Genomic DNA, 22979 nt, shown 5'->3' with positions numbered 1-22979 from the left:
TCTGGCTTCAGTGACCATGAGCTAGTGATTGGAGCCCTGACCACGGACAACACATTGTGATGTCTCTTCAGGATGCTGAGATTGTTGATCTCAGCTGACAGCTGAGGTTATTGATTTGCATTATGAGCTGAGGTAACTGAGATCTGTGGGCCTGGACTCAGACTGGGAATGGTGCTAATATGTGTGTAATACTCTCGGATTTCCGGTTTTGTTTTGTTTAATAAATATCCTCTACGGTCTATAAATGGCATAGGCCTACTCGGTCCCACGCAAACAAGCAGGGATGAGGAAAAGATTGAGTCAATCTTCGGAGAAAACTCTACATGAACAACAGCGTACCTTCCGGGGCCGCGCTGCCGCAGCCTCGGCCTTGGCCACTGCCTACCCCAAAGGCTGCCCTCCCCTCAGCCCCCCGCCCCCACTCCGGCTCCTGCTCCTGCTGCGCCTGCGCGGAGGCGGGGCGGTGCTTTGCCCTTTGTTGTGGGCCCCAGTTTCCCAGGACACCGCGCGGTGCTGGGGTGGGGCTATGCAGATGAGGCACTCGGGGGCGGGGCGGTTGCGGCGGCGTCGGCGGCGGCCGGGGAGGGTCAGTTGGAGGCAGGCGCTCGCTGAGGCAGGAGGAGGGCTCTCGGCCCGCGGCCTGACAGGGACTTAGCCCGCAGAGATCGGCCCCGCGCGCGCTACCCCACACCCACCCACTCATCCACCTACCCACTCCCTGCGCCGCCTCCTTCCACCCTGAGCAGAGCCGCCGAGGATGATAAACACCCAGGACAGGTAACGGCCCGGCCCAGGCTCCCCGCCCCCATCCTCCCCTCATCTGCTCCAGCCAGCCCTCGTCCCCTCAACAGGGCCCCATCCGCCCCTCACCGGGTCCCTTCCCCACTTGGGCCACCCCAGTCTGAGCCCCGGCCCCTCAACTGGGCCTCCTTCCGTCCTTTAGCCACCCCCCCTCCAGCCTGGCCCATCCCCCTCATCCGGGCCTCCTCCTCTTCTAAAGCCCCCACAAAGTGGGACCCAACCATCCAGTCAGGTCCCCTTTTTTGCTTCGGCTTTGCCGAACGGTGCCCCATTCCCCAGACTGGGCTCTCTCCCGCATCCAGATGCCCCAAATTGTTTCCCATCTTCTCCAAATCTTTCTTACTACCCCTAGAAATCACTTAAGCCTTCTCTTTGAATCCCCTCCCTAATGAAACCTGCACTCCTCAACCAGACTCCTCTCTTATCACTGCCTTCCCCCAAGTCGGGCTCCAATCTTCCGCTCTCAATTGGACCCATACCCCCACTCATCACCCTCCCCCGTTCTCCTCAGGCCTAGTAGTCTTTACACGGATGCCCAACCCTCCCTTGGGCCCTCACTCCAGCTTCATCTTCTCCTTGCCTTCCTCCTTCCACACCCCTCTCCCAGTTAGACCCCATTTTCCCAGCCTCCCAACGTCATTCCTTTTATTTCTCAAATACTTTGGATTTGATTCCTATACTCCATCCTGTTCCCCGAACACTTTTCTAAAAACACTTCCTTTGGACTGGAACTTGTCTTTACTCCTACCCTTCCCATTTTAACTGAACCCTACCCATGATTAGGTCACAGGACTCAGACCACTCCACTTCCAGTGAAGCCCATTCCCTGTGTTTCCCCTGGCTTCAAATCAGGCTCTATATTTGGACACTGGGCCTTCGCACTTTTTTCCCTCGAAACATATTTTCTCCAAGGCAGCTGTTTTCACCCATCTCTCCCTCAAAGATAGCCCATATTTCTGCCCCAGAGACTCTTCTGAGACTCTGACAGTTCCATAATTTCCTGATTCCCCACAATTTTTAACCCCACTTGCTCTTTATACATCAGACTGGCTTCCGTTTGCAGTTTAGACCTAATTCTCTTCCTCATTTTTTCCCTAAACTTGTTAGTGTCCCCTCCAAAACATGTCTGAAGCTCATTAGTTCCCCACACCAGGTCTTTTGTCCCCAGATTTAGCCCTATGGCCTCTGTCCCTCACTTGGGCCTCATTATTTTACAGACCCATTCCCTGTAAATCTTTAAATTGTGTCATGATCTATCCAGAAGTAGACTTTAGTTCCTCTTACAAACATAGCCTTCCCTATTGCTTTACATAGGGCTGTAACCACCACTCAAGGTTCTCAAACTTGGGTTCCCTTCTCACTAAAATGATCTCTTAACTTTCCCACGTGCTTTTTTGCAGCACCATCCTTAAATATTCACCTTTTCTTGTATCTCAATGTTTCTTAACCCTGGCTGCACACTTGAAAAATCAATTACCTGAGCCCCACCTTCAAAGATTGGTTTAATTGCCCTAGGTGGCCTGGTTGTTAACATACATGTTAAAGCTCCCCAGATAATTCTTTATAATGTTCTTCCAGGGTTGAAAAACACTGCCTCCTCTTCCCCAGAAGACCTCAGCCTTCCCATCATATTCCTTTAGTGGATGTCAGCCCTTTCTTCACTGACAAGGGCCTAATCATCTTCAGGGATTTCTTAGTCTTTCTCTCTCAGGTACTATCCAGAAGTTTCCAAGATCCCTACCACAGCCTCTGAAATTCTTCAGGTACTCAGTTCTCAGCCATTAGCCATCTTCTTCCCTCAAGTCTCAGACTCTTACCTAGTCCTCCATGCCCCTTTCTTCCCTGCATGCGAAAGAAAACTCACTCCCCATTTTCTGGTTTGTTACGGTCTTATTTGACCTACTGTCCCTGCCTCCCAAGCCCTCTTTATCTACAGTCTATTCCACTGTTAGATTTTCCTTTTCCAAGACTCCATGTCTGTCCCCCTTTGCATTACTTCCTTTATTCCATCTTTTCTAACTCAGTCCCTCTGGAGCTGAGGAGGTGGAGGTGGATTTGTGCTTGGACAGTGCTGGATGCAAAAAGTGTTACTGTGGTGAAGAAGGCTTTGTGTGCTGAGGATTGGTGGCAGTTATGAGAGGGCAGGATGAAGTCCAGGGGTGGGGGAAGAAGAGGAACCTGCAACAAAACCCACTCAAGGAGTATGCGAGGTGGATTTCTGTTAAGTTTGTGTCTCTGCAGTGGGTGTTGGAAGGTGGGGTGGTCTCAGCATTTCTTCTATGGAGACCTCTTGACTGAGCTGGTCTAGATGCCAAGTCTTTTTCAGGCTGAGCCCTGAGAGTTGAGCACTTGGGTTGAACACTTAAGGGTTTGCACCCTGAGATTGAAAGACTTGAGTTCTAGTTCTGGCTTAGCCTGTGTGCTTACATGTAAATAGAGGGGGTTGGGTTAGCTTAACTTGAAGATTCCTTCCAGCTTCCTAAGTGGGAAAACAGGCTTGCTTGTCTCCAGTGCCCTGGCTTATTGTGTTGGTAATTTGAGGGGCTTGACTGTATGAAAAGCAGGTGGAGAGAGGAGCCAACTGGGCTGCCACGGCCTGGGCAAGAGCTAGGTCTTGGATTGGGCTCCTCCACTTAGGCCTGGGGGTGGGGTGGTGTGTGCAGGGTGTCTGGTTTCTTTGAGTTATGGCAATCCTGTTTCCATAGCATGTTTCCCAGCTTCCTCTGGCCTGCCCCTGACTTTTTAAAAGAAATCCTGGTAGAGCCCTAACTAGGGATTCGATAAGAGCCGGATGTTCTCAGTCAGTGTTCTTGGTGTTTTGTATCCGGAGGGGGGGGGGGGGCGGCTGGCTGGGAGTTTAGCTCCCATTTGGTGGGGGATGGGATTTTGAGCTTCCCTGGCTCCAGTGAAAAACTCAGGAGGTGGAGGCTTGGTTTCCTGGAAGAAATAGTTGCAGAGGAGCTGGCAGTATGTTTTGAAAACAAGGCCCTTCCTTTCCAGTTTTGTTCTGATTGGTACCTCCAAAATGTCAAAATTCCTGATGGTGGGGGAGAGAAGACGACACAAGTACAAGCACCTTTATTATGTTTTTTGAACATAAGGTTTAAATCCAAGGAAAGTGAGCTTTATGGTCTTTTTCTGCCTGTATTTGCGGGGGTAGGGAGACAGCGTCTAGGACTTGTTTCATAGCTAATAACAGTACAGTATGTAGCCAAGAGCTAGCCCTGGCTTGGTAGTCACAATCTATGTGTTGATGAGTTTTAAGGAGAAACATTTGGTTCCACAGGTGGGGTGTTTTTTGGGGGGCGTGGAGGCAGGCGCAGGGCATAAGAGCAAATCAGAGCTACCCTGAGCATCTTCACTACTAAGTGGTTTCGTGGGTAATGGAATTGCTGTCTCTTCCGAAAGAGTTTGGTTTTGGCTATTCCTTATTTATTGGCAGTATGGCTTGCTGGGTGTGGGGTGGTAAGGAGAGTCCGTTCCTATGATGTGCCTTCAAGGTCACCCTACAGAGAGAGAGAAAGGGAGAGAGAGACTCCTAGTATAGTCAGGAATCCCCCCAAATTGGAGGTATGCTTCAGAAAGCAGTGTGGACTAATAATAGCAATTCCTCACTCTGCCAAGAAATCCAAATTTAGCCTCAGAGCTGCTCAGAAATACAAAAAGGGGCCTGAGGAGTGGGGTAGAGGGATGTATGTTACAAATGTGCATTTCTAGAAAAAAAAATGAGTAATTCATCCCTTTTTGAAACAGTATGCAGTGTTGATTCAAGTTGGTGCCATGATTCAGAAGGCTGTGAAGCCTAATTGAAAGCTATAGACCAGAAATGGCCGAGTAGGTGAGCAAGAATTTTGTTACTTGAAGTGAACAAAACAGGTAGTTTCCTGTTAGTAGTAGTAGCTGCAGCAGCATAAAATGCTTTGTGTAAGATAAGCCTTGAGAAAATTTCCTAGGCCCTTAATACTTATAAACAATGATGTAATTCTGTCTTGGGAAGGGGAGCTGGAACTGTGTGATGAGCTTGCTATACAACCGAGATTAAGGTACTCAATATGTAAAAGTGAAATCGTATTTTAAAGCTTAATTACCTAGCTATCCAGTCACCTATGGTGGCATATGTGGTTGTGTTTACCTTTGGCAGAAGAGGTACCATTATCAGCTGACTGATAGATAAGCAAACCTCAGAGGCACAGCTATTCCAGCTACCATCTTAAGTTTGTCTCTGTGAAAAATCAACCAAAACCCAATTTTGCTTTCAGCCTGTGATTCAGAATGGTGATGTCATTTTCTTTATAATCGTGCTTAGCAAGAAGACACCCTTTGGAATGCAGAGCAGCCCTAGTGAAATGATTTATGCCTGGCTTCTGCCCAGGGTCCTTTTCTCAGATGGAAGGGGAATTGGCAGCTGGAAATCAGCCTCTATGGTCACACTAGACTGGAGGTGGCCATCACTCCCACCTTTCTTCCTATTTCTTTTTTGCTAAGTGTGATTGTTAGGGCAGCCCTGGATTGGTCTCCCTTTGTGTAGGGATTAGTCATCTGAGACATTCCTAGTCTCAGGAGTAAAAGCAGACCGTGTGAGGGAAGCGAGGGCATACTGGGTGTTCTATGAGGTAGGGCCTGAGACCCAAATGGGTCAGAAGAGGTTCAAAGAGGGAAATGAATGTAGAATACAGAGAATGTGGTTTTTGTGTCTTCATTTGATACCAAAAGGTAGGTAATACTGAAGCCATCTGACTGCCTCTGGCAGGTAGTGGAAACCAGAGAGAAAGGGCACAGACTTGAATGAGCTAAGGAGGCCACTAATTGAAGTGAAACATGATCAAAAGTATAGCAAGGATTCACCAGGAAGGTAGGAGACTAAGTGAATAGGAAAAAAAAGGATATCAAGGAGAATTTGAATTCAAGTATTTATTAGATGTAGCTAAGTGGAAGTTAGCCATAGAATTACTTTTATATTAAATATCTTCTATGTAGCAGAGAAGGCTGTACCCTTTTTTAAGCAAACTCAGTACAGTCGTTCCTTGGTATCTATGAGGGATTGGTTTCAGGACTCCCCCATAACAAAATCCAAGGATGCTTAAGTCTGTTATATAAAATTGTGTAGTATGTGCATATCACCTATGCATATCCTCCCATATACTTTAAATCATCCCTAAATTACCTGTAATACCTAATACAGTGTAAATGCTATGTAAATAGTTGTTATATATATATATTTTTATTATTTCAGCATATTATGGGGGTACAAATGTTAAGGTTATGCATATTGCCCTTGCCCTCCTTCCCCCCTCGAGTCAGAACTTCATGTGTTATATTTTTTATTTGTTTTATTTTTTTCCTGAATATTTTTTTTTTTTTTTTTTTTTTTTTGAGACAGAGTCTCACTTTGTTGCCCAGGCTAGAGTGAGTGCCATGGCATCAGCCTGGCTCACAGCAACCTCAATCTCCTGGGCTCAGCGATCCTACTGTCTCAGCCTCCCGAGTAGCTGGGACTACAGGCATGCGCCACCATGCCCGGCTAATTTTTTGTATATATATTTTTAGTTGGTCAATTAATTTCTTTCTATTTTTGGTAGAGACGGGGTCTCGCTCAGGCTGGTTTCGAACTCCTGACCTTGAGCAATCCGCCCGCCTCGGCCTCCCAAAGTGCTAGGATTACAGGCGTGAGCCACCGCGCCCGGCCTCCTGAATATTTTTGATCCATGGTTGGTTGAATCCTTGGATATGGAACCAGTGGATATGGAGAGCCAAGTATGCATAAATAAAAATTGACATAAAGTCAGTGAGTATACATAAATCAAAATTGACATAAAGTCAATGAATATACATAAATCAAAGTTGACATAAAGTCAATTGGAAGTGATTCTTTAATAGAAGATCCTTTACTTTATCAAGATATTTAAGGTTAATTATTTCAAATAATAAGTACCCTAAAGATTTATCTTATCTTAAAAATAAGATTTGAATTACAAAATTTATAGTTAACATTTCCCAGGAATACATCTGCATATGCTGCCTGTCTGTAGCCAGAGTATGAAATTATAACCTGCTAAGGGCATTTCAGACAACAGTTTCACAGACACTTTAGAGGCAGCAGGATGTGATATTCATATATATCCTGAGGAGTGTTTCCAAGGGCATGTCCTGTAACAACTGAGAAAAATAAAAGACACTAACAGATCAGCTCTAATCTTCCACCTCTCTTCCAAGTTGCCTTGTATGCTGGATACCTGACACTGTCATTTCCAGTATAATGTATTTTTTTTCTTCTCCAAAAGCAGGACCTGCCCAGCTGGATGTTTGGGTTCACTCTGATACCCTTAATCAGCCTGATCTTTTCAGCCTTTGGACTGAGCTGCTTAAATCATCCCTTTAATGGTAGAGATTAAACCATGCCTGCTCCCCAGTGGAGTCACCAGGATGTGGCATCAGAGCCAGTTAGAAACAAGACTAAACTGTGCTCGCTATACTAAAATTGGAATGATACAGAGAAGATTACCATGGTCCCTTTTTTAAAAAAATAAAAATAAATAAAAATTAAAATAGAAACAAAACTAAACTGAATATGAAACATAATCCAGTTTGGATCTTGTATTAATAACAGGAATACTTACGTTTAGAAGCCACCTTCTCTTGTACTCAAATTATTCTAGGATTCACTGTTCCTAATGAAATCGGTGGCATATCTTGCCACAATACCATTTGAACACTAAAGCCATAATTAGAAGAGAAGGCCATGGCTGGGCAATTTTATGTCCCTTAATTCAACTACCACATATATATCCATTCCACTTCTCACTTCAGAATTGACAATCATATTTTTTTAGAAGAGAAGCAATTGGCCATTCACAGCAAGTAACTAATAGATGCTTTATATAAATGATGAAGATAATTATTGTGATCTACTGTTGTCTAAGCTTATCCCAGACCCTAGTGGTTTCTCTCCAGGAACTGGATCCTAGAGTGGGGACCTGAAACACTCCCCTCGCCCCACATACACACTCTTGCTGTCTCTCTCTTACACACACACACACACACACTTGTTTTTTTTTCCTTTTGAGACAGAGTTTCACTGTGTTGCCCAGGCTATAGTGCAGTGGTGTCAGCATAGCTCACTGCAACCTGGAACTCCTTGGCTCAAGCAATTCTGCTTCAGCCTCCTAGGTAGCTGGGACTACAGGCATGCACCACCAAGCCCAGCTACTTTTTGTATTTTTTGTAGAGACAGGTCTTGCTCTTGCTCAGGCTGGTCTCTAACTCCTGGCCTCTAGCAATCCTCCAGCTTCAGTCTCCCCAAATGCTAGGATTATGGGTGTGAGCCACTGTGCTCAGCCACATTCTTGCTTTCTTGTGCAGAATTTATGGAGGAGTAGCAAAGAGTCTCCAGGGTCCTTGTGTGTGAGAGTGCAGTAGTAAATGATTTGTTACCATGGTGTATACTTGCATTTATTTGAAGAGGAGAAAGATCAGAAAACCAGAAATATCACAAGCCCCATAGCTAAATTTGACTTGCTTAAAGAAAGACGAAACTCTTAGATTAGTGGTGGATATAGGGCAGACTCCAGGGATTATTTCTAGAAGACAAAAGGGAATTCAGGTCTTAAAAAAAACCCCATTTTATTCTAATCTTTTCAGTGTGTTGGCCCCATTGCTTCTGCCATTTGCAAGTAAAAATAAGCTAAGAATCAAGATGGTGGTTGGAATGCAGGGCAGAGGTTGAATGTAGCTCATCTAAAAGTCATTTGAGGAATAATTCCTTTGGAGTAGGATTATGGCACCAGAAATGCAAGGGCCTTGGTGATTTGGTTATTTTGTGAACCCAGTTAGTTCTTCTTGTATATAAGGTGACATCTCATCTGTTTATCCCAGAGGTGGTTTGCCCAGTTCTTAGATGGCTCCATTGGCTAACAGAAGTAAGCCAACTTCTTCTGCACCAGAGGTCCAGCTTGCCTGGTGCCCCTGAAGGAACCTCAGCATAGGTCAGAAGTGGTCACTGGGGAATGAGAAGGGAATCATATCATGTGGGGTGTGTGTGCCTTTGCTTGGGGAAACCCTCCCACCTTTGTTTTTTCTAGTCTGGATACTATTATTTTGCCCCTTAACACATTGGAAGAGTGAATCATAATAGCTCATTGTCTCTAGCAGAAAATAACTCCTGACCTGGGAGACATTCGGTAGCATGGTCTTCTGTCGTGCCCTCTCTGTTAGTAGTTGTTGGTGAGGCCAAGAGTGGAGATGAGGATGCCCTGAGATTTTCCAGAGAAGGTAGGAGTTGGGACATGTGGTTATTACCCTTAGAAGTTGATGCTGCTCCTGGCCCACAGACACTTCCCTGGAAACTGCATTTCTCAGTGAAATTTCCAAGTATACTTGTAGGCCCCCAGTTGAAATCTTTGAGAGAACAAAACCTAGGAGCTGGGCAGTGACGGGTTTGGACTTTATGTCTTAGCTGGAATGCTAATACAAGTCAGCTAATAGGGAGGGTCTTTGCTTATTGAACCATTGCTATGTTAGGTATGAATTCAGTTCTGTTCCTTTTCATTTAGAAGAGCCCAAAATTGTCATGCCATGCTATATAAAGCAAAGGACAGTGTGAAGAATAATTACCTCATACCATTTTACAACTGGCTTTCAAGAAAAACAAGAAACACCAAACCCTGATATAAGGCATTTGCTGATTTCTGTAGTGTAAATACTCCCCACTTGGGGCTCATTCAAGCTACCAATATGACATCATTAAACACATAGTTGGGAAGAGATACGCACAGTTGTGTGAGCTGATTCCAGCACACACCACTGCGACCGCTCCCTCCTCCAGTACATACGTATCCACTGCATTCCAGCTGCCCTAACGCTGGTGTGTTGTGGCTACAGGACAGGCCTCTTGCTGAGTCATGGTGTACATGCACAGACAGTTTACCTCTTTCCCTGCTTCACTTGTCCTTGGCCAAGGGAATGAGCTACATTTCAGCCTAAGGAGCCACTAAATTGGATTCAAAGAAGGCAGTGGAGCAGATCTGGAGCCCTGTTGGGTCCATCTGAAAATTATGGTGGCTAGTAAGGGTACACACCTGGAGGTGACAGGAGCTCTTTTAGGAGCCTTTCACCCTCTGTAACCCATCTGAATTTTGACTTCCTTACTCAGGTCACAGCTCCCAGCCCTCCATCTGAGTGTCTCTGACCACATCAGTGTTACCTGAACTACCATGCTCAGGTTGTGAAGGGAACAGCAAATAAGGGCAAGGAGGCCTAGCGTTTGGTGGCACACCAGAGACAAAATCAGAAACCATAATAGTCTGTGTACTGTAGTGCACCTCTGCTCTGGGACTCAAATCCTTGGATTTACTTTTATTCTTAACCCTAGAGGGATTTGGGTAGGTGATTTCCAGTTCCTTTGCTTAGAAGGGGTATGGGGCCATCATTGGGGAAGTAGCTTTAGGGATTCCTCAGGAACACAGTTCCTGGTCCATGTGACTTCCTGAGGCCCACATGCCTCTCCTCTCCAGCCTGACACGATTGTGTAGGCTTTGTGACTCTGCCACATAGGTTGAGGCACTGATAGGGTAAGGAAACAGACTGGAGGGGAGCATAGCACTCGAGGCCTAATGGGCAAGCCAGGTTCCAGTTCCTTCCTAGGACTGCCAATGCCACAGAGATTTGTTTCAAGATGTTTGATAGGTGTTACTCTGGTCACACATATCCAGCTGGAATCCCTTGGCCTTCTGGAACTCCCTCTGCCTCTATAGGATGGTTGGTTTCCTTTAAGAGAGCAATAGATAGTTCTAGAAGCTAAAGCCTAAAGGATTGGGGCAGTGGTATAGACATAGAACACTTGTTTAGGGAGAGGCAGGGCAGGGGTTGGGGTGAGGCTGAGTTAAATCTCCAGGTCTTGGTGTTAACTGTCTCACCTTCTCTGTCTCTTGCAGTAGTATTTTGCCTTTGAGTAACTGTCCCCAGCTCCAGTGCTGCAGGCACATTGTTCCGGGGCCTCTGTGGTGCTCCTGATGCCCCTCACCCACTGTCGAAGATCCCCGGTGGGCGAGGGGGCGGCAGGGATCCTTCTCTCTCAGCTCTAATATATAAGGTAAGGACGACATTGGAATGCAAGGCTTGGGACAGAGCCTTCTCAGACTCCACTGAGCTGCTGCTCAAGGGTAATAATCACTTTCTTTAGTCTTCTGACTCTTGGGCCAGGTCAGTAGGGGGACTGGGATGGACTGTTTCAACTAAGGCTGCTGTGTGGCTTTTTGGGAGTATTAGAGGGAAGATAGCAGCATTTGCTGCCTTTTAATGGCTGTGATTGAAGCCCAGATATTGGTTGAGAGCTCCTCCCTAAGACTGAGATGGAAGAGTTAGCAGGGCAGCTGAGTTCTGGTCTCTTGAGATTGTGCCCAGGGGAGGTAACATGGCATCTACAGTCCACCTGGAAGCAGGCTTTAGTTGATCAGGGTCCCAGACAAACCCTTACACATATCCTTTTGTGAGTTGTTTTGTTTTTTGCTGTGGCCCAGGCTGGAGTACAGTGGTACAATCATAGCTTACTGCAACCTTGAACTCCTGAGCTCAAGCGATCCCCTGCCTCAGGCTCCCAAATTGCTGGGATTACAGGCATGAGCCACTGCACCCAGCTTTCATTTGTTTTTGTTTTTGTTTTTTTTTGAGACAGAGTCTCACTTTGTTGCCCAGGCTAGAGTGAGTGCTGTGGCGTCAGCCTAGCTCACAGCAACCTCAAACTCCTGGGCTCAAGCAATCCTACTGCCTCAGCTTCCCCCGAGTGGCTGGGACTACAGGCATGCGCCACCATGCCCGGCTAATTTTTTTTTCTATATATGTTAGTTGGCCAATTAATTTCTTTCTTTCTTTTTTTTTTGAGAGAGTCTCACTTTGTTGCCCAGGCTAGGGTGAGTGCCATGGCGTCAGCCTAGCTCACAGCAACCTCAATCTCCTAGGCTTAAGTAATCCTGCTGCCTCAGCCTCCCGAGTAGCTGGGACTACAGGCATGTGCCACCATGCCCAGCTTAATTTCTTTCTATTTATAGTAGAGACGGGGTCTCGCTCAGGCTGGTTTCGAACTCCTGACCTCAGGCAATCCGCCCACCTCGGCTTTCCAGAGTACTAGGATTACAGGCGTGAACCACCGTGCCCGGCCTTTCATTTGGTTTTGATGTTTCCCTTTAAGAGAGGGAAGGAAAAGAACATGGTGTCAGGGAAAAAGCATGGGTTTTTGAATCAGAGAGAGCTGGGTTTGAATCTTAGCTCTGCCATTTACTACCTTTGGAGCCTTGGGTCATTTGCTTAATTGTTCTGGGACTTAGTATCTCAGATTTAAAATGGAGATATTAATGTCCATCTAAAGTGCTTGTCATGATGACTGACAGTACCTGGCATAGTGCTTGGCACCTAGTGGACACTTGGTAAATATTGCCCTTCACATCATACTGGGTTTTGCCACCATCAGCTGGTCTTAGTGCCCAGTGAGTGAGCGCTCTGTTTCACCAGCATGCAGTGCTGCATCTTCAGCCTGCAGCGCTGCATCTTCAGCCTGCCCTCTGTCCCATGCTACCCTGAGACAGACCCAACAGGACTCCCAGTACAACCTAGATTAGAAACCAATGATATGGCCAGAAGAGTAGTGACCTGGTCCTCTGCCCTGCTTTCCTTCCCAGGACGAGAAGCTCACTGTGACCCAGGACCTCCCTGTGAACGATGGAAAACCTCACATTGTCCACTTCCAGTATGAGGTCACCGAGGTGAAGGTCTCTTCCTGGGATGCAGTCCTGTCCAGCCAGAGCCTGTTTGTAGAAATCCCAGATGGATTATTAGCTGATGGGAGCAAAGAAGGGTAAGGAAGCCAGGCTGGGAAAGGAAAGGAACAAATGGGGAAGGAGCTCCCATTCCAAAAGAAGGGTGTATGTTTATTGGGAATAACAGAATTGTAAGAGTCTGTGCTTTCTCTCCTAGCTCTAGACTTCTCAAGAAGAGTTTTGTAACAGGTTATTTTTAGGCAGTAAAACAGGCTTGCTCTAGGTTATAATTAAAGCAGATCATTATCACATTAACCACATGCCTGCCAGTTAATCACCCCATGGTTCATCTTCCAGCAGATACTAAATCCCTCTTGAGCCACCATACAATGGTGCAGTTCAAAAGGCCAGAAGCTCAGAGATAGAGGGGGATTTCATTGGATTGGATAAGACCCTCCAAGCGGCCAGGTGTATAAGAAGCAGTCCTGAGGACAGAGTTCTCTTGAGTGGCTTCAACCTCTTGAGGAAATCCTTTCAGGCTGGGTTAGGGCCCAGAGTGTTCCTCCTAGTGACAGGTGATCTTATCAGACTTGGCAGTCTGGGGCCCCTGAAGAACTAAGTTCTCTTTCTAGGCCCTAAACTCTTATCTGTGAAGAGTGTTAGTTAAGATGGGTATTGTTACTTTCACATGAAGAATCTCTGTTAGAGGAAGAGATAAGTCATTCACATTTTTCCCAGGGGCTGTGGCTTTTTCCCCCCCTGAACCCAGGAACCTTCTCCCTGGAGCTTCTGTATTTGTACTGCTGGCTCTAAGCCTCAGAAAAGCCTCTTGGGGGGTTGTGTGTGTGTGGGGGGGCTGGATGGGAAGGCGATACAGTGAGGTAGTGACGGGCCTGAGTGGTTTCTTTGTTTCTTGCAGATTGTTAGCACTGCTAGAGTTTGCTGAAGAGAAGATGAAAGTGAACTATGTCTTCATCTGCTTCAGGAAGGGCCGGGAAGACAGAGGTGAGGGGTCAGAGCAGCCTGTGACCTACAGCCCAGACAGTAGGGGACTGGGGAGAGAAAAGGGAGCTCCTATATGATGAGAAAGGACTCCTGAGTTTGCCTCACACACCCTGGGAAATCATGGGGGAGGGTGAGTGCCCAAAGGGTGAGTAAAGGCCTACTGCATGTTTGTTCCACCTTTGTCTGGGGTTTTCCCTTTATTGGGGCCTACCCTTATGTTTCTCATCACAATCTTTTTCACACTTTATCTTCTGCAGCTCCACTCCTGAAGACCTTCAGCTTCTTGGGCTTTGAGATTGTACGTCCAGGCCATCCCTGTGTCCCCTCTCGGCCAGATGTGATGTTCATGGTTTACCCCCTGGACCAGAACTTGTCCGATGAGGACTAATGGTCATAGAGGATGCTTTGCCCAAGAGCCACAGTGGGGGAAGAGGGGAAGTTAGGCAGCCCTGGGACAGAGGAGAGGGCCCCTCGCTGTCTAGGGAAGGACGCTGAGGGGCTCAGGGTGAGGGTTGCCTATTGTGTTCTCGGAGTTGACTCGTTGAAATTGTTTTCCATAAAGAACAGTATAAACATATTATTCACATGTAATCACCAATAGTAAATGAAGATGTTTATGAACTGGCATTAGAAGCTTTTTAAACTGCGCTGTGTGATGTGCTCTATCTAGCCTAGGGGAGGACATTGCCTAGAGGGGGAGGGACTGTCTGGGTGCAGGGGCACAGCCTGGAGGGCTGGTGGGCAGCACTGTCAGGCTCAAGCTCCCCTGCTGTTGGGCTTTCTGTTTTGGTTATTAAGACTTGTGTATTTTCTTTCTTTGCTTCCTGTCACCCCAGGGGCTCCTGAGTGTAGGCTTCTCAGTCCCTGGGCAGTGTCCTTGAGTTGTTTTTTGACACTCTACCTGGGCTTCTCTGTGTGCATTTGTGTCTGGCCTGGAGTAAGCAGGTCTGACCCCTCCTTCTTTACAGCTTAGTGTTATTCTGGCATTTGGTTAAGCTGGCTTAATCTGTTCAATGTTGTCAGTGCATTTTAAATAGGGGCATTGAAGTTTACTCCCACCACCAGGGCTTTTTTTGGGGGTGCCTGGGCCTTAAAAAACACTAGCCAAACTCCAGTTCGCAAGTCACCACCAAGAGTTCTTGGCTCATGACTGCAGGCCCAGGCCCCAAGGTCTCCTTCCTAGGGTCACAAAGAGCAAAGAGGAAGAGGAGTAGCAACTCAGGGCCTGGGAATTGTGGGGGAATCTGTTCTTGGGGACTGGATGCCTCTGGCTGGCTGAGTACAGTGCTTACTGCCTCCCCAACAGGTTCTAAGTAGTGCCTGAGATCCTGCTCTGCAGGCCTAGGGGTAGGACTATTTTCACTGAACAGCTTGTTCTAAGGGGAGAGGAAGGGGAAAAGAGCTAGACTGGGTGAGGGGATGGGGATATCAGGGAGGCAAGTGTGTTGTGTTACTGTGTCAATAAACTGATTTAAAGTTGTGGTTGTTTTGTTCTTTATTCCTGTACCAGGACCAACTTCCTACCACTACTGTTTTGAGTTTAGAGCCTAACCAAACAGGGCTGTGTATATATGCTCCTTAGGAAAAAAGCTGCAGCGTAGCAGTGCAGATAAACTGGCCAAGGTCTCTGGGGCCACATTACACTGTGAAATGTAGGGTTGCTAGGAGTCTTGCACACCCTGCCAGAAACCCCCCTGGAGAGACAGGTTTGTACACATCAGCTTCATCTAGAAGAAAGGCTGAACTCGGAAGCTGTTCTTGGCTCTTCCTTATGTAGAAGGCTGGGTCCTGAAACTGTTCTGGCTTTTGCATGGAGCTGCTTGACATTTCCATTCCTGAGGTCTTTGTAGGGGCAGCATATACCTTCCCTGTGTGGCTTCAAGGCCCCTGCACCTGAGGAACAGGCTCTCAGTGGCACTGCGGGGGGGGGGGGGCACAGGCTAGAAGCCCCTTTATTTGTGTGCTCTTTTTAAATTTCTCCAGGGCTTACTAGCATTTTTTTCCTTTTGCTTCTGTTTTTCCAAGTGAAGGGCATGTTCTACCTGCTACAGCTTTATAACTGTCCACTGCTGAGCTGTGGCAGTCTAGTTTTGCTACAGGTCTGTGGTGCATTTTCACATTGTTCTTCACGGAGCTTACTTGTGTTTTCACTCTCGGGTCAAGTCATTAACGTTGGACTCCACCTGGTATTAATTAAAAGACATGCGCTCCATACCCCCACTCCCAACAAGTATTATTACAGCAAGTTTGGAACTAGAGACATTCTGTTGAAACCAGCAGGGCTTGAAGATATCTCCCACTGAGTAGATAACTCCTAGAGGCAGCCTAAAGTGGCAGACACTTCAGGATTCAGATGTTAAACTCAAACCCAAGGCATCTGCAAGACAGGGCTAAAGAACCAAGGCAAAACTTAGTCATTTACTTTCCCTCTAGGCTAGCAGACTGGATGGGAAACATGCTTTGAGATTCTGCTGCCATCTATTGGTGGTTCTTCCTCAATACAGTCAGAGTCAGAAGGGCTGAATTGGAAACCCAGGCACCCACCCAGTTAAGATTTCCTTTTTTTTTTTTTTTTTTAAAAAATACTTTTGCTATTGAAGGCCACAGATGGAAAAGAAATAAGGTACCCAAAGGCTGCACTGCAGTTAAAAAAGCAATTTAGAAAGTAGAACATGGGAGGTGGGGAGTGGAGATAGATGGTGAAAGGCGAACTAAGTCTAAATTTAAGAACAGGGACATTAAAAACTTTATTCAATAAATACAACAAATAATTTAAAAATATATTTCAATTCCAAAGCCAATTAAGAAGAGGAAGTAGAGAGAAAGGGGAAAAAGAGGAGAAAAGGAGAAAGAGGCCAAACAATAGTTTGGTTGGGCTATTTCAGAATGTACCACCCTTTGAAATTCTGATCAAATTGCTCTTGACCCATAAACCCTTAGCCCTTGTTCGGATGGGGCAGCCACAGGAGTCCACCAGCCAGGAAGGATCCTCTGGGCTGTGAGTCAGAGCCCCCTGGAGGATGGCATGTGGGGGGCAATACTGGGGGAAGTTTCCCACTCATTCCTCAAACCATCCGTCCTAACTCCCAGGCAGGTTTAAATAGTGCAAACTCTTAGGCAGAGAGCTCCCAGCTGCATAGTTTCACAGGTGAGTGTATAGAGCACCCGGGGTCCAAAGCCACTTCGGTGAACAGGATCTAAGGGTGAAGAGAGGAGAGGCCAGGGTGCAGGATAAAGCTCCTGGGCTAAGTCAGTGGCCAAGCCGGTAAACAGTGCTGGGCAGAAAAGGGCTACAGGGCAGGTAGTCTGGACACGGGATTCGACAGCTTGCCGCCAGCCGGGGAAGTTTGTGAAGCTGAGGATGCATATGGAGCAGGCCCGGGAGGATCAGGAAAGCTGAGGGAGAACAGAAAAGTTGGGAAGAAGGAGGAGGCAGCTCAGCAGCAAACTCCAGGAGAAATAACCAGCAGCCCTCACAGATTTGTGATTGTCTCTTAAAAAGATTTATTTTCTCTTCTTGCCTGAATGTACAAAGGCAAAAAGAGTACAGTTTGTATATATATATATTTATATATATATATAAAAAAACAAGGAACTTGGTAATGTACACTTTACAGAAGGGAAGAATCAGGAAGACTGAAATTAAATCCAACAGAGCAACGCCAAAGGAACAAAAGCTATGAACAGCAACACTGCCCCTCCAGCCCGGGCCTCCAGCTCGCCCCAACCTGCTCCCAATGGGGGGGCTGAGCACCAAGGCAAGCGGGTGGGCTGGGGCAGGAGGGGCTGGGGACAGGGCCTGGGAGGGGCTTGATCCCAGGAGGGGCCTATGGTAGGGGATCACTGGAAAGCTTCCTGGGATGCCCTAGTAATAAAACAAACGACAAAGGCCCAGAATTATGGGGCCAACTAGCTGCGCAGTTGAATCTTGGGGGCATCAGAGTAGACAACGGGATGGCGATAGGGTATACGGGATAGTAAGTGACGTGAGTGGCCTCAAAGCCTGTATACAGTATTATTCTCTAGCCCTTCTGCAGTCTTAGATCCCAACTCCCTAAGCTAAGTCCTCCCACGCCCCTTGGAACTTGGAGAGAAGAGATTCAAGAAATCATTTCATTTCACAGGGTGCCCTCTTACCCTTCTGCGTGTGGTTCTTTGAGATGTGTGGAAAGAGTGGGGTAAAATAAGGAAATTTCATACATGTACACATACATGTACAAGGCAGGAAAACGGGATCAAGGGGACTGGCATACCTTCAAATAAGGAAGAAGGAGATAGGAATCCTAAAGAGAGCTCTCCATGCCTTGCCTGTCCTACCTGGGGATGAGGCTCTTTAGCTTTGTCTCTTCGGGGAGCCCAGTGAGTGAGGCAGGGCCCGGAGACAGGCTTGGTCTGGTCGTCTGGGCCCTTAGCAGCAAACTCCTCCAGCCTTTGCCTGTGGGGTGGTGAGCCTTGCTGAGGGTCTCATACCTCTGGCCAGGGTATAGGTCCTACAGGTAGTGCCCACCTATGTTTCTCCTTCCCATGTAGCAGGGGTGGAGGTGCAGAGCAGATCGTTCTCAGCACTTGTCAAGGGGCTCCACTGCTGCTGCTTCATGTAATTTGCGGGGACCAGGAGAAGGCATTGCTACTCTGCCATTGCTGTGTCTGCTTGCTCTTCTGGGCAGCTCCCACTCTTTAAGGGAGACATGGATTTAAGAATCAAAGAGCCAAGTGTTTTTTTGAGGAAAAAAAAAAGGAAAAGAAAAGGCTGCACCCTTCTGCAGAACCAGGGCTGCCCAGCTAACACAGAAGTTCCTCCTCTCTGTTACAGAACGAAGTGGAAGGGGCAGGAATGCGGGCCGTGCCTGCCTAATGAGAAAGAAAATTACTCCAACGGTTTCTTTACAATATGTACAGAGTACGCTGTAGGCAGCGCCACAGATACAAAACACACAACAATATTTCAAAACAAACAGGAACAGAGGTGGGCCCTTGGCTCTACCCGACAGGAGCCCAGGAGGGCATAATCAGGCTTAAATTCAGTCACCCTCTTGGTAGGGGTGACTCAGGTTAGGTGGGGTGAAGTTGTTCACACCAGCTACTTCCATGAATGACAGGGAAGTCACTGCTCAGAGCACTGCCCGTGGGGGCAGCAGGAGGCAGAGGGAAGGATGGGTATGAGGGAGGCTGCCAAGGGTCTAAAACAGTGGGTTTTTGGGGAGAGCTCAAAACTCAACTTGAACAAAAACAAGGACATGGAAACTTAGGGGAAAGGTCTGTAGGTCAGAGGGGCTCCTCATGGGCATGTGACCCTAAGCCTATCTATGTGTAGGGCTCTAGGGTTCTTGGAAACCAACCCCTACTGGGCATTGTGCTTACTGTCCCCTACCTCCCATTTTCCAAATTGAGTCAGAGCAAAATTCCTGCTCTTTGGCACTCTGGTCACAAACACCCTACTCCAGTCTAGGCTGATATCTGTCAGTCGTTATCTCTCTCAATTCAGAGGGTCAAAGAAAGATGGGCGGGGAAGAGAACAAAGAGATGATACCTCAAAAGCAAAGTAAGAGCTAACGCTCCCCACACCTTGTGGAAGAAATGACTCCAATAAAGCTACCAAATCATCATCACTTTCCCAGTGCAAAGAGCATAAAGCTTTGATTGGGAGACTGCCTGTCAAAGGAGAGCAGAGAAATGTCTGCTGCCTCAAAGTACAGCTCCCTTGAGTACACTCTGTGCTCTGACGAGTAATGGCTTGGATGTGTTAACCCAGGGTCTGAGGAACAAATAACTTCCCATGGCCAGTGGCCCCCAAAACAAAAATGTGTGTTACAAAGAAACACAGCTTATATTGGCACACACGGAGGTTATAGATTGAGCTATATAAAATCATGTACTTATAGACAGAGGAATTAGACTGTATATGTTTGTGGCCCTAAATGAGGAAGATACTAGATGGCTGAATGGACAGGGCATCTCCAAGAACTGCTGGGTGCTCCTGGGGCCTGCCTTCTGGGCCTTGCCCTAAGGTGACCTGGCAGACTCCTGGCAGGCTCCCCAGGCTCGGGGAGTACTATTTTATCTGCCTGAGTCTTAAGAGCCAAGCAGTGAAACAGAGGTGAGACCAGTGTGGGGAACCCCTGGGAAAGGCACCAAGGGGTCAGGATGGAAGAGAAAAGGGCAAGGAGTTGGGGGTAAGAAGCAGCAGGACTGAGTGGGATGCAGGTTCTACTTCACAGACTCCATTCGTGCTCCAGCTCCAGCTGCCTCCCAGTGTCCCTGGGATTCCTATGCTGGTGCTGGAAGCCCTGCCCTCTGCCTGACAGGCAGCACAAGGCCATGGTGGGGCAGATGCCTTGGTCTTCCCTTCCAGGCTAGGCTCTGAGCGTTTATATGTGCTCATGTAAAAGGGGACAAGTCTCCACGTTTGAAGACCTTGTTTTCACAACTATGTAGAAAACAGCCCCCAATTTCTTTCCTGAGATTCTAATTCCTCACGTGCTGCCAGTTCCCAGCATGCGAACCACTGGGAGACGCAGAGTCTGGTGACGGTGTGATGATGGTGAGAGGGGTATGGCTGCTGTGCTGTCTTCAGACCTGACCCAGTGTGTGTGGGCCCTCCCTGGTGGGGTGGGGAGGTACTGCTCCGGCAGCAGACCAGGGGCTCGGGGAACAGAGCAGTGACTTCTCTGGGCTGAGGCCATGTTCCCCTAGTTCCTCCCCGTGCCTTCATCTCCACAGAGGCCACAACAGTCATGACTGTGGCCAAGAGAATAAATATTTTTGCTAAGTACCAGCTCTCCAGCTCCTGCAGAAGAGGGAGGGTCAGGGAGTCCAGAGGTCTGGTGGAGGCGCGACAGCCGAGGGTCTGCCTTCGGTTGTGGTGGGAACGGCAAACAGGATGATCAACACCATTTAACTGATGTCTAAATGGCACCTCCAGCACCTCCTTGGGCGAGCCAGTCTGGGCCCGTGAAGCTGACTTTATCTGGGCACTTGGTGTTCTGCAAGGGAAACATGGACAGATAACCAGGCACTCAGCCTGCTGGTCAAACAACCACAAGGTGGCGCTCCAAGAACAGGAACTGCCGGGGAGGCTAGTACTGGTCCCTAAGGGGACATCTGTCTTCCACAGGTCCTCTCAGAGAACATGGCTCCACAGGAGACTCTTGTACAAAAGGCTTGGCCATGGTTCTACCTTTTCCAGACCACTAACCCCACATAGCTATTCCTCACCTAGGCCCCACAGGGATTCTATGATCCAGGAAGCAACTCTCCCTGCTGTGTGTGTGGCCCCAAATTAACAAAAGTTACTTACCATTCTCACCTCCTGGGGGGTGGGTAGAGGGAAGGGGTTGCGCCTTGCTGGCTGGCAACAATGGCTGTGGAAGAAAGCCCTGAGCGAGCAAGAGAACAGTTAGTGTGGTACTCACATACACTTCCCATTAAGCATGTCCCTTACCTGCTGGCTGGGGACAGGGAGGTGTTTCCCCTTAAATTCCTAGTTTCACTGAGTTTTGAGGTACAGAAAACAATCTGATATTCAGCCAGATTTAATGCCTGGGGAGATAGTAAGGCTCTATTTTTCAACTGCTTGTTTCGCTTTGGCTGTGGGGAACACCTGTTCCTTATTCTTCTGAATATCAAAGCCAATATTCTGGAGGAGTTTGAGATTCCCCAAACTCCAAGGGAAGAAATAAATATCATATGCTTTAATGACTGTCTGCAGGAGGCTAGGACTCTGAACAGATTATAAGATCAAAAAAAAAAAAAGGTTCTCGTGGGGCAAGGAGGGGGAGAGGGCCCTTGCTTGGGCATCACCACTGGGATGGAGACAGAAGAAATAGTGGTGGGGAAACAGGCTTACCTGCTGCGTAGGGTAAGTTGTACTGCGCCGGGAGCAATGAGTACCCCAAGTGGTGGTGGTGGTGGTGTGTAGACATCAGGCGCTGGGAAGGGGAGGTGCGGGGCCGGTCGACACTCCGTTCACCCCCACCTGCTCCCCCAACGCTGCTACAGCTGCCACCACCCCCAACCACCCCACAGCCTCCCCGATCTCTCTCCTGAGAAGTTTTATCACTTATCTGGAAAGGAAAGCAGACACACAAAAGCACTATAGTGAGACACACACACACACACACACACACTCACACACAGAGTGAAATGCTCAAGGCCCCACATTATGACTCCCTAAAAATGCAGGATACCTAAGAATCAAGGAGATGCCCTGGTGAGGCCAATGTCAAATCAGCCAAGTTGTACTGTGGCCCAGACCTGACCTTGCCCGCCTTCTCCCAGACCCTGGATCTGGCCTTATTGTCTTTGGATGACATCACTGAACTTCCCTTACCGTGGGAGACTTGCTCTTGTAGTGACTGGCATGCTGCTGCAAGATGTCCAAGGCTTTGGACTCTGAGCTGGATTTACAACTGACACTGGGGCTGGCTCGTGCCTTGTCAGCATCCTCACCACCCGAGACCTTGCTGCCATATGGGGAGAAAGAGTAGCTGGAAGGCAAGTAGGAACCTGGGGAAGGAGAAATCAAGCACTTAGACGGGAGGGGTAGAAAAAGTTCTGCTGCAGTGAGCTTGGTTAGGTGAGCATCAGCTTTCCTAGGCACAAGCTGAGATATTTTCCACCATGGTGTCTTTGGACTGAGGCTGTTGGCTTGTCCTTTCTTTACTGAGCTCTACAGGAAAAATTGGCTAAGGGATATTAGAAACATGCCCGTTTCCTATAGTCAATTTTCCAGATCTGCTGTGTTTTTTTGAACTAGTCTCAGAGATTCATCTTGGAGAGATGACATGATAAAATGGAAAGATCATGGGATTTGGAGTCAGACAGCCTTGGGCTCAACTGCCACCTCTGAGACTTACTAGCTGAGTAACCTTGAGCAAATCAACAACCTTTTTGAGCTTCAGTTTCTTCATCATCAAATGAAGATACCAATACTTATTTCATAGGATGATGGGAAGATTAAAAAAGGTAATGTGCATAAATCACACAGGACAGTGCCTGGCCCAGAGCACTCAACAAATGGAACTATGATTTTTATATATATGGGTGTGGGTGACAGTGAGAAAGGAATACCCCAAGGGCAAGATAATTTTCTATCTCTGCTTGAAAAGCTTACTTGTCCCATTTAGAGACTAGTTCCCTCCATATAATAATGTCACCAGAATGTCAAGCCTATTTACGCTGCTATAGGAAGTTGGGAGCTCTAAGGAATGAGTTAAAGAATTGCCCCTCCACTCCAGAAGCATCCCACGTGGCTCTTCGGACAACAGAAATCAGTGGGTAGAGTTGAATAAGAACATTTTACTCTAACAAGTTTAAAAATATTTAAACTCCTACTTTGTGCCTCCCCTCCACAAATAACTGAACAGCAGTATAAAGAGCTTAAATCCCCAAGCTGAACCTAGCTAGACTTCCCCTCAACCTGAATTC

At 47.5% G+C, this 22979-nt stretch overlaps 2 protein-coding genes across 7 annotated transcripts in view; one reads left to right on the top strand and one right to left on the bottom strand.

Annotated features, from left to right (window-relative positions):
• The first annotated feature begins 557 nt into the window (after positions 1–557).
• Positions 558–14176, top strand: OAZ2 (ornithine decarboxylase antizyme 2). Its single transcript, XM_012758594.3, is given in 6 exon segments — positions 558–777; positions 10731–10806; positions 10808–10888; positions 12471–12646; positions 13468–13553; positions 13811–14176. Coding segments are annotated over 6 exon segments (570 nt in total). The 5' UTR covers positions 558–757; the 3' UTR covers positions 13942–14176.
• A 2099-nt stretch (positions 14177–16275) lies between these two features.
• Positions 16276–22979, bottom strand: part of ZNF609 (zinc finger protein 609) — a 207709-nt gene continuing 201005 nt past the window's right edge. For 4 of the 6 annotated variants that reach the window (XM_012758576.3, XM_012758574.3, XM_012758575.3 and 1 more), the window contains exons 7-10: positions 21883–22058; positions 21400–21616; positions 20851–20929; positions 16276–20536 (exon numbers count right to left, since the gene is read on the bottom strand). In XM_012758576.3, the coding sequence (XP_012614030.1) occupies positions 20856–20929; positions 21400–21616; positions 21883–22058 (467 nt within the window). In that variant the 3' untranslated portion in view covers positions 16276–20536; positions 20851–20855. The other 2 variants (XM_012758578.3, XM_076004475.1) reach the window with 2 other exon arrangements.

Source organism: Microcebus murinus, chromosome 6, assembly GCF_040939455.1.
Source record: "Microcebus murinus isolate Inina chromosome 6, M.murinus_Inina_mat1.0, whole genome shotgun sequence".
Lineage (NCBI taxonomy): Eukaryota > Metazoa > Chordata > Mammalia > Primates > Cheirogaleidae > Microcebus > Microcebus murinus.
Note: the sequence above shows the minus strand (reverse complement) of the source record. Positions and strands in the feature narration are given on the sequence as shown.